The sequence below is a fragment of the Martes martes genome (assembly GCF_963455335.1).
Source record: "Martes martes genome assembly, chromosome: 6".
Taxonomy (NCBI): domain Eukaryota; kingdom Metazoa; phylum Chordata; class Mammalia; order Carnivora; family Mustelidae; genus Martes; species Martes martes.
The window spans coordinates 76718019-76730207 of record NC_137893.1 but is presented as its reverse complement, the minus strand read 5'-3'; the positions used below and the strand labels follow the sequence as shown (position 1 = coordinate 76730207).

At 35.2% G+C, this 12189-nt stretch overlaps 1 protein-coding gene across 2 annotated transcripts in view; it reads right to left on the bottom strand.

The window, feature by feature from the left end:
• Positions 1 to 12189, bottom strand: part of TRDN (triadin) — a 391091-nt gene that overhangs the window by 273313 nt on the left and 105589 nt on the right. For both annotated transcript variants that reach the window (XM_080806278.1, XM_080806279.1), the window contains exons 6-7: positions 6212 to 6265; positions 2282 to 2332 (exon numbers count right to left, since the gene is read on the bottom strand). In XM_080806278.1, coding sequence (XP_080662404.1) covers positions 2282 to 2332; positions 6212 to 6265 — 105 coding nt within the window. The remainder of the gene's footprint in view (positions 1 to 2281; positions 2333 to 6211; positions 6266 to 12189) is intronic.

Here is a 12189-nt window from a genome sequence, read left to right as displayed (position 1 = left end):
GAAGGAATAATTGATGCTTGAAAACCTCTATTTATTTTTGGAAAGAGTACTAGACTTATACTCAGTTCACTTAGGATTTTGTCTTGGTTTAATTACATACTAGTTATATAATCTGGGCAAATTGTTTTTCTCCCTGAAGGTTGGTTTCTTCATCTGTTAAGTTAGGTAATTAGGTGAGATGATCTCTAATGTCCCTACTAGCTTTAAGGTTTCATATATATATGAATTTATTTTCTTTCAAATCTGTCAAACAGAAGAGAACCAAATAGAATAAAATAGATCTCTTTTTTAATTATTTTATAACTAAAATAAACTTAGTTATAAATCTCATCTTAAGACTAAATTCAAGCTACCTTCTAGGAAACAAAGTTTTAGTTTATAATCCATCTATCTTAATAAAATGAAATTTAGTAATCTCATGAAAAAAATTTAGTAAAAAATATATCTGTGTCAAATATTTAATTTTGCATTGGGTAGATAAACACATTGAATTATGAAAGTAGATTCCAATGTTTATTTGGATGATTAGTCCCTTGAAAATGCTGAGTTGAGATTTCTAAAATATACCAGTCATATAAAACCTGTATTTTAAAATAGGAAGAGGAAATTTAAATTTAGGAGATAAGATTGAACTATCAATTAGAATCCATATTTTTTTAGCATCAAACAATTGGCAAATAAATTTAGAATACTAAATTTATAATTTAGTATTTATGTAATCTTCCAAAATACATAAAATTACATTGATATTCTAATTGATTTGAGAGGGTATATTGTTAAGATACTTTTGGTCTTCAACAGCTGAAAATATCAATATCAGTCAAGATATATGCATTATCCTTTCTTCTTAAAAAAATAAATCTTGAATTTGAATCTTCTAAAATTAATTCAAAGTGTACTACTGGTCAAAAGCTGTAAACCAAATATAATGTGCTAGTTTCCTATCTCTATAGTAGTAAATTACCACAAACTTAGATGCTTAACACAATATCCATTTAATATCTCCCGGTTTCCAAAATTCAAAAGTCTTGGCACAATGTGGCTCAACTAAGTTTTCTGCTTAAGGTTCACAAGGCTAAAATCAAATTGCCAACAGGGATGCATCTTTTACTGGAAGCTCTTGGGAAGATTCAATTTATTCAACATGTTGACAAAATTTTTCTCATGCTGTCCATGTGTTCCCCTCAATTATCAAGCTAGCAATGGGGGGCAAATCCTTCTCACACTTCAAATCTTTCTCTTGTGTCACATCTCTATGCCTTAAAGGTTCATGAGATTACATTGAATCTTTGTGGATAATCCAGGATAATCTCCGTATGTTAGATCAACCTTAACTACTTTTGCAAAGTGCTCCTTGCCATGTAATATAATGTACCTATGGGGAAGACTGCAAGGGGTAAAGGCCTTGGGGTTCCAAATTCTTCCCCCCATGTGCAAAAAAGACTTTCATCTTCCTCTCACATTTTCAGAGTCCCCATTATTTTAAGTATCCAGTTTTATTATCTTTAAAATATAAAATTTTATTACTTATTTATTTTTTGAAAGATTATTTATTTGAGAGAATGAGAGAGAGAGAGAGATTTCAAGCAGATAGGCAGGGTAGAGGGAGAAGCAGACTCCCTACTGAGCAGGGAACCTGATGTGGGGTTCCATCCCAGGACCCTGAGATCATGACGTGAGCCAAAGGCAGATACCTAACCGACTGAGCCACCTAGGTACCCTAAAATAGCAAATTTTAAATGTAAGACCAAGTTAATTTTTATGTAAAGGAAATGCTGCATGCTTGTAATTATCCAGCTCTCTGAAATCCAAACTGTGATCTTTTCAATAAAAAGAATTTAGTTATAGAAATAATAACTTGGGTGTTATTTGGGTGACTCATTGGGTTAAGTGTCCAATTCGCTCTCAGCTGAGGTCTTGATCTCAGTGTTTTGAGTTTGAGCCCTGCATTAGGTTCCATGTTGGGTACGAAGCAAGCAAGGGAGAGAAGGAGGGAGGAAGGGAGGGAGGGAGGAAGAAAGGAAGGAAGGAAGGAAGGAAGAGAGAAAGAGAGAAAGAGGAAGGAAGGAAGGACTGAAGGAAGGAAGGAAGATAGGAAGGAAGGAAGGACTGAAGGAAGGAAGGAAGATAGGAAGGAAGGAAGGAAAGAGAAAGAAAGAGAGAGAGAGGGAGGGAGGGAGGAAGGAAGGAGAAAGAAAGAATGAAAGAAAGAATGAACAGAGGGAAGGAGAAAGGGAAGAAAGAAAGAAGGGAAAGAGGAAAGAATAAAGGGAACATTTACCTTTCTTTGTTTCTGTTTTTTCTTTTTTCTCAATTTTTTCCTTGTGAGGTACTTAAACAGAAAATTTTATATATTAGTACATTATTTTAATAGATGTCAAGATCAAGCTTTCTCTTTACCTCAACTTTGATAGCCACCAGAATCACGAACTATTTTGAAGATAGATGACATTAATAAGCCTTATTTAGAAATAAAAAGATACCAATGTAATAATAACTGTATAAAAGCCCAATTTAAAAGACTTGGCATTAAGATTTAGAAAGCATTTTGAAAACTAGTTTCACTCTCCTTTTTAAAGTTATTATTTTAAATAGATAAAGTTTCTAGGAAAGACAGAGAGAGCAAATTTATAATAATTTGTCAAAAGATGTTATTTTATCAGGAAGAAACACTCTATGATTAATTAAAATAAATATTTAAATCAGAATTAGAGCTTTGGTTCAGAACAGTGTTTCTCAATAAGGACATAATTGACATTTGGGGAAGAATAATTTCTTACTATAAGGGACTATCTTCTGCATTGAAAAATGCTTAGCATCTGTGGTTGCTGCTTTACCAAATGTCCTCCACTCTAATGAAAGTTTTTCCAAATAATCCCTAAGAAATAGCAACTTTGGTAGAGAACGACCAATAAAGTATAATGTAATCACAAATGATTACTGATCAAGTGCAGCTTCTTAATTGAATAGTATTTAACATGATACCTGAAACATTATACCTTCTCATCCTTATGTAATAAAATAATAAATCATCATGAATTTATTTCACTAACTTCTATTAAGCAAAGGAACCCTGAGACATACAGAAGCATGTGCAGATTAGCCGTTGTTCAAACACATTAAACTGTGTGTAGTTTGGTAGTTTCCCAAACCACCATACATTTTTCAACATTAATGTATTATTTATTGGAGAATAATGAGAATTAAAGAAATTATAGAAAATTAAATGAAAAAATAAGATATTTAATTAAACTGTTGGGTTAAGGAAAGAGCCAAATTATTAGAGTAAAAAATTGGAGTCCCAATTACTTCCCTTTCTGCAACTATATAATAAAAACACTAATGTCCAACAGGTTTACTTGTATTATAAAAGAAAAAATTGTGCCTAAATATGTAGTTAAAAACCTATTCTTTTAACATACAGTGGATGAATAGTTTCCCAGAATCTTGGAGATTTAAGGCAAACCTCACAGAAAGTTTAAAGCACAATCCTCTTTTGAAAGCCAAGTGATGGTGGCAATTGCAGGGCTAAGGAAAGGGCAGGTGCATTGCTCCCCACCCTTTCACCCCTTTCACCCTCCCCCACCCACCACAGTGTCAGCCTCTCAACCTCTCAGTCTGCCCCACTGCCATCTCCACTACCATTTGGGACTATGGGTGATAGCTATGACAATGCCAGCTGAAGGAGTACTACGCCAAGCTAAGAAAGGCACAATTCACACAAGGTCATGGGGCCACAGTGTAATAACTTTATAAAAAGCAAACTCCTTTGATATATAACAAATCAAAGACACTTAAAATGAAGCATTTTGTTCTGCTTTCCAATTTGAAAATTTCCCTTAACATTGATAATTTCGGGGCAACAAATCCTCAACTACTTTTTAACAAAAAATATTAAGCCACGGTGAAAGTTGAAAAAAATCATGAGAAATAGCAGATTATTTCATTTAGTCAGAGTACATAGAACCTAATGCCAATAATTCTGCATAATTTAGTAGCAGAAGGGAAATGGACACCTGTTTCTAACACAGATTGCGGCTATATTGAAATTCATGGATATTACTACTTAGTAAACATTAATAAAGCTACAATTATTTAATTCAAAATGTTAAATATGTGTATAGAATAAGGAAGATTGAAAAGTGTTTCAACTGATCTGATTCCTAAAATATTATAAAATATTCCAGCTAAGTGGAATGTTTTGCAGAAGATAACTTAGCAGGCTAGGCATATTGTGGATATATAAATCAGCCAAAACCGGGACGCCCGGGTGGTTCAGTTGGTTGGACGACTGCCTTCGGCTCAGGTCATGATCCTGGAGTCCCGGAATCGAGTCCCGCATCGGGCTCCCGGCTCCATGGGGAGTCTGCTTCTCCCTCTGACCTTCTCCTCGCTCATGCTCTCTCTCATTCCCTCTCTCTCAAATAAATAAATAAAATCTTTAAATAAATAAATAAATAAATAAATCAGCCAAAACCTAGCACAAATAACCTACATTACTAAAACAAAAGCAAAATATTAGAATCCTATTTCACAATATACACTGAGATGGATTTTTGATGAATTAAAATTAAATGTGAAATACGAAACTAATTTAAAAAACATGAGGAAATATTAGTAACTACCTAATTAATCTTCAAATGAAGACTCAAAAGCAGAAACACCAAAAGAAAAAAAAAATATCTAGCCACTTAAAAATTCAAGAATCTAAACACAAACACACACATACATACACACATATATGCATGCACACATATCTATACACAAAACAGAAACCCCAACTTTAACTACAAAATCTGAGAAAAATATCTGAAAAAGTGACAGACCAGGAAAATATATGCAAATGACATACACAAGTATTATCAGGAGAAATGGGCGATGAGTGTGAACAGTTACATAAGAAATATACATCACTAAAAATCACATTTAACTCCTTCAATATACAAATAATAAGTGGCTTAAAGATATAATGGAAGAAAATATCTCCATTTAAATACCATAAAGTTTTTTTTTTTTTAATTGGGAAAATAGGGGCGCCTGGGTGGCTCGGGGGGTTAAAGCCTCTGCCTTAGGCTCAGGTCATCATCATGAAAATACAACCATTCCGTGAAGGAGTTGGTAAAAGAACAATCATTCCAACTGCTAAGAGACAAACCTATTTTTAGTAGAATGAGTCCCTCCCTTGCCCATCCCCCACTTCTGGGCTTCTCTGGGGTATTGGCCTTGGTTGGTGAGACCCCAGCAGTGTCACAAATACTGGATTTGGCGTCGTAGGTTGAATTGTGTCTCTTAAACAGACATGTTGAAGTCCTAACCCCAGTACCTATGAATGCGATCCTATTTGAAAATAGAATCTCTGGGGGCACCTGGGTGGCTCAATGGGTTAAGCCTCTGCCTTTGGCTCAGGTCATGATTTCAGGGTCCTGGGATGGAGCCCCGCATCCGGCTCTCTGCTCAGCGGGGGGCCTGCTTCTCCCCCTCTCTCTGCCTGCCTCTCTGTCTACTTGTGATCTCTGTCTGTCATATAAATAAATAAAATCTTTTAAAAAAATTAGGAAAATATCTGTTTTCTGATATGGAAAGATCCCTAAGTTATGTTATTGAATTATAAAAGCCAGAATATAGGACACATTAAATTTTGTGTAAAAAAACAGGGAGAAACAGTAACCTATATTATCTCATAAATGTATATTGAGGCTCTGAAAGATGCACGTAAAACTCATAAAAGTGGTTTGTTATGGGTATGTGTGGGTAGGACGGAATGGGATCTGGGAGGCTGGGAACAAGGCAGAAGGAAGCTTTTCACAATGTCTCTGTATGTGTTAACCAAGGAATCTGCATTGCAGATTCTAAACAAATACACGCAAATTAATTTTGTTAAAATCCCAGTCCTATAGGTAATCAAAGAATGCAAGTTAAAATAATAAAGTATATTTTCTTACCTATCAAGTGGATAAATATTTTGTGAAATATTATCCTCATTGTTGACTAAGGCAGTCTCACAACTGCCAGGGGAAAAATAGATATATTTCTAGAGAATAACTTGGTAGCAGAGTTTGAGTCTCATGTATTTTATTCACTTCAACCTACAAATTACTTTATAGGTTCAATTCTTAGGAAAATACCGTAACATAATTTTAAAAGATAGGATGTAAAGAGTTCAAAGGGGGAGGGGCCAATGTGTAAGAACAGAGTAAGAATAACTCCATACCTTTCTTTTCAGATTTTTCTTTTTCTTTTACTTTTTCTTTTTCTCGGTGTGCAACTGGAAAGAAACAAACAATACTTTTCACTAAAATAAAGAGAATAAATAATGAAATGTTTTCATGGCAATTTTGATGTCAAAAACTTATCTGCTGCTTTTGAAAATCTTTTTTAACTGGAATAACGTTTTACATAGTTAGATGTTTAAATATTAAGATAATTATAAATTTTTTATTTCTACTTTCATTTCATATCCAAGCACAAACTTGTACCAAAAGCAGGTCTAATTGCAAAGGTAAGGATACACCTCAGCTTCCCCAAACCTTTAATTTCAATACCATGCAGTAGAAAGCTTTAAAAATGTATCATGCTGTATACCAAAGGAGCCCAGCTCAACACTGGAGGAACATTAAGATATAAAAACAGAAATACAGAGAGATAATTTTCTGAATCTGATGCAAAGTATAATCAACATAAATTGTACGTGTTACTCTGCTACAGAAACATTCCACACTAACAATTTTTGAAAATATACTGGGATGAGATGAGAATGACACCAAATCTTTTTAAAGAAAACTAAATTTAATTTACTATGAGTTGTGATCCAATTATTTAGTATAAATTCATTAAGTCAAAACCTTTCTTTCTCCACAATTTAGCCATAACTCTTATTTATAGAATTTCCAACTGTCAGGCTAGAAACATGGTAGTCATCCAGGATTCATCTTCTATTTTCCACTTTTGTTCATTTGCCAACCTCTTTCAATCTACCTTTCAATATTTCTCTTACACATGTTTTTTAAATCCAATATTACATTCTCCACCAGTCATTTATTTACACAAAAATATAGAAAGCACCTGCTATGTGCTAAAGATTGTCAGTCAAGAGAGAGTCTATCCTTGTCATTGGGATGTCAACAAGCTGAGGAATAACAGAAGTTAGACAAACAACTGCAAAGGTAGTTAATTGCAGCTGGTATAATTGCCATGAAGAAAATATTCAGGGTGACATTCAGAGACTTATACTAGTCTGTGTATTTGGGGAATGTCTCTTGGTAGAAATGATGTTTAAGCATGTTAAGGTGAGAAGAAATTAATCTAGTAAGGGAATAGGAAGTTAAAAGGGAAAGAGATCATTTCAAAATTTGGAGTAGAATGCCCTTCTTGCTGTATTATTATTGCAAATATTATTATAATAATATCCTATCTATTCCCTTGAAGCTTTAGATTGAGATTTTTCTTTCTCAGAGTAACATTTCTAATAGGAAAATCTGATTATACTCTTGACCTGTTATGAATATTAGTAACCCCCCATGGCCTAGCATGGTATCTATAACATAGTAGATGCTATAGGAAATCTAAAAATATTTTATTGCTTTAATGCTTTGATATTCACTCATCAATGCAATCTCATCTCCATGAATTTCCCCTTGAACTTTACATTCTTACTCCCACACTTCCTCTTATCAATGCGCCCTTTAAGTGCTGACTCACTTGTCTCCTCCACTGCAAAATGTTCTTTGATCTCTACTTACTTCATACGCAAACAGAACCATGTGCATAATTCCATTTTAACTATTAAATACTATTATTGCTGTTGTTCCTATATCTGACTCCCTAGTAGGTGAAATCTCTTTAAAGACCACACCAGGTTATTTTATTTTTGTATCCCTGGCTCGTCATGTGATGTCTGCTCCATAGTGGAGTTTCAATAGATTTTTCTTTGGGTGAGCCAAATTCTAAAATTATAAGAAAAACTATTTTCAACTTTGAATACAATTCTATTTGTTAATGATATGGTATAGATATTATAAACACTGCTTACTTCTGGGCAAACAAAATTTACAATTTATCAAAATTTCTTAAATAATTAAACCCCAGTGAGAAACAGAAAAAAAAAAAATACACCCTAGACCATCTAGGCTTTATTTTTCCTTACATTTAATAGTCCTTTTAGGTGTTTCTGAGTTACTAAGGTCAATATAAATATCTCACAAAAGAAGGAGAGGACCTCAGCATTTACACATGAACACACGTAGCTTATTTTGGTTCTTTTGGATTACTATTAATTAAGCTAAAAACCGAAGGAGAATCTTGGCAAAAACAAAGCCTCTTTTAAAAGTTCTCTAGGGGGAACCAAGTTTGCATGAGATAAGCTGTGCTTCTGGAACCTGATTGGCAGGATCCCCAGGAGAACACATAATCTGTGTCTCTGCGTCTGTGAAGGACCAGACCTCACCCACCTCGGACAGCTGGTTGTCCATTCCACTAAAGGATTTTTTGGCTGACGTGTGCACAGGCATAAATGGAGGAATTAATACAAAATTGAAAGAGCAAGGGGGCTGAATTCAGACTCAAATTAGTATATTAATGCCTCATTCCTGTCACCCTGGGGGAAAATCTGGTTCCTCACAGTCTAAGTTTTGATTTATAGACACAGTCCTGTATGCTGGAATTTCATTATCCCCCTCAGAAATGGTACCATAACACTGCTCAGTGAAACAGCTGGACTCATGTGCTCTAGGGAGCTGTTCAAAATGGCCGACAGCCACTAAAGCTTCTTGGATGAAAACTTCAAACTTCGGCAAGACTGAGCTCAGATGCAAAATTTTAAAACTTCTCCTGTCAAAACAATGCCAGTAACCACCAGTAACTGCCTTAATAATTACACTAAGATAAAAGAAAATAATTTGCCACAACAACCGCATTTGCTTGTGCACCTCCTCTTTGCTTAGAAACTACAACCAGAAGTTTTCATATGGAAGAAAAAAAAATACCTTCCTTGCCATCAGCTCTGTTGGCAATTTATATCTTAGCTAGGACACTTTTAGCTCAGGACAAAATAAGCTTGTTGCACCTGCTGGAGCTTAATTTGTTTGTCATCCTTATTTACAAGAAACAAAAGTCCCCTTGGTATACTGGTAATTAAAAACAAATGGAATCCACCAGTTGGAATGGCCCCGATGTTTGGCATCGGAGTTGGCATGGCCCTGCTGTTCCTGCACTTGCCCAGACTCTGACCTTTCTCTGACCAGAACATTCAGCTCAACTTAACTCTGCCGCAGTCTCTCACCCACCCCATGTGGTCCCTCTCTAGTACTCTGCAAGCTGTGTTCTGCGTTTTTACAGAGCTTGGCCCTGGCAACCTGCCAGACAGGCCCTGTGTCCTTTTCTGAATGTACCAGAGCTCGTAGTGAACTTGACCCTGAGGTTCTTATCAAGCAAACCTTCCCTAGGGGCAAACCAGTAGGCATCCAGGGCCAGGTTGGCTGAGCTCTTTGCTGATCTCTCTGTTAGTAGTAGTTGGAAAAAATCGAAAGTTTGGTGTCAAAAATTTTTCAGTACTAATTTGCAGAGGTTTTAGCCAACACTAAACAAAACGTCTGATGTGCTTTTGGTTAGTATGTATGTCTCTGTATGTTTGTTTGTTTGTTTTTATTTATTTTTGTAACTAATCTGTAGAATTTCTATTCTGTGCTAAGGCAAGATGAACTACACATTCTAAGTGATAATGCTGAACTCAATAGAAGAGCACTCTTGAGGAGTAGAGAAACTTGTCGAAGATTATATTACTAATTCTTCCTAAAGGATTATTTTATGATTTTTTACTTAGAATAAGCACACAATTTTAGAGCTGATAGGAACCTAGAAGATCCATTAGCCTGAACTTCTTTGTCCCTGGATAAGAAAACACTGTCTCAAAAGAGTCCATGGCAGAAAAGCACAAGAGTATTGTGATCAGATTGCCAAAGTATACTCTTCCTCCAAAGCTATGCCACCTTGTCCACGCAGGTCCTGTGCAGACTAGAAACTTGTTCTTACAACCAAAGTGTGCTGCTGGCTTCTCCAAGCATGTAATACACAATCCATCCTGGAATATACACTTCTTTTTCCACAATAAAATTAAATCTGTTTATGTATTAAGATGCTGATTAAGCAAATTACCCAAATATATAAAGCTCATCTGATATATGCTCCAAATCACAAGGTATATATTTAAATTCCAAAATACAGTTTTACTCTCGAATCTGATTGAATTGTATGGGTAATTTCCCCTTCAACTGGGGCTCCATTGCTACAGTCAGAACAATAATCACTTCCTCAAAAGTGAACAATTGCTATGCAGGAGGAGATACATAGCTTTGTGCAGAGCCTTCTTTCCTCACTTTCCAGATTTATCTTTCACAGCTGGCAGAGAGAAAAAGAAAATATATTTGATACCTTAAAGAGTCAATTATGTATGGCTGAGAGAGGGCAAAAGTAAAAATTTATAAAATACAGGCTGACTAAATTAGTCTGTGGTCTTTGAGAGCATTTTTTATAAGGGGCCAGGATCTTTAGATACATTTTAATGTCCTATCCTCTTTGGCTTTTGCTCATCATCTTCAGCAAAATCCTTTGCCAGTCTATGATTCCAGTCCTATAATGGTTTCCCAGAAACAACCCTAAACCAGTCAATCAGGATTATTATTCTAAATTACCCTTTTAAAAATGTTCTTCTGACTCATGTGAGAGACTGTTATGCATTGAATTGCATAGTTTCAAAAGACGTGTTGAAGTCCTAATCTCCAGTGCCTCAGAATGTGACCTTAGTTGGAAATAGAGTCTTTACAGAGGTAACCAGTTTAAAATGGAGTCATTACAGTGGTCTTTAATTCAATATGACTGATGTCCTTATGAAAAGGGGAAATTTGGACACAGACACAGATATGCACAAGGCGAAGAAACGGAGATGCAAAGAGAACACCATTTGAAGATGAAGGCAGAGATTAAAACGGTTCATCTATAAGTCAAATGTTGCCAGCCAACCAGCAGGAGCCAGGAGAAGCATGAAATAGATTCCCCTTTACAGCTCTTTGAGGTAATCCATCCGGCTGAAATCTTAACATTGGAGACAATATATAGGCTACTGTATTTTTCATTTGATGGTAACAAATAAATTTAATTTACCTCTATAACTGTGAGACAATAAATTTCTGTTATTTTAAGCCATCCAGTTTTTGATACTTTTTTTTACTGGAGCCCTGGGAAACCAATACCAATATTCATCATTTGGGTTCTCTTGTGCTCTTCTAACAGTTCTCACCTGGTTCCTTGAAGACTGACCCTTGACCTAGCTCTAATGTCTTCCATTTTAGGTTCCAGAGTGCACATCTAAATCTTCAGCCATACATTCCTCTAAAGCTTTATCAGGAAACTACAGTCAGACCTATTCAGCAACCGAGGCAGCTAGTTATCTCCTCCAGGATATCTCTTTGTGGGGTACTCACCACAAGATAGTGTAATTGCATGTTTCCTGTTTTGGATCTCTCACTGGACTAGGTCTTATACATCATCGAATTTTTAGTGCCCAATATACGATGTTTGGCACAAATTAAGTACTATGAATAACTTAATGTATATTTTGCCTAATGGCTGTGACCAGTTTTTTCATCTACAATAACTGCCTGTGAGGATAACCCCGTTTCCACTGACTGGCCCACTTTGATGTTGACCACATGCCATTCATCAGCATACACTTCTGCCATGTGAACTTCTTCCCCACTCCTAAGGTCAGCTCTTCCCCTGAACACTAAACAAGTTAGGCTGATGTAGCAAATACCTATTGTTTTGAATGCCTTAAAAAACTCTCCTTTTGTCTAGGAACCATCTTGGATAACGTTTTCCCATCTAGTTCTATGTTTACCAAATGGGTTCCAATCTTTTCTGGTTTAATCTAAGAGTAAATTGACTTGTTTAATGGTTAAATAAAAGCCTAAATGTTATCTAAAAAATAACAATAAAATTTATAGTTGCAAAAATACCCAAGGCAATATGCAATAAATTAAACTAAATGAAAGAAAAGCTAGAGGAAAATAAAAAAAATATTAGTAATTATCTTTGGATAATTGGTTGTAGTTGTTTTTCTTTCTTTTTTGCATTTTCCAAATTGTCCAAATTAATCTGTATTACTTTAATCTATATTATTATGTTATTAATTTTATT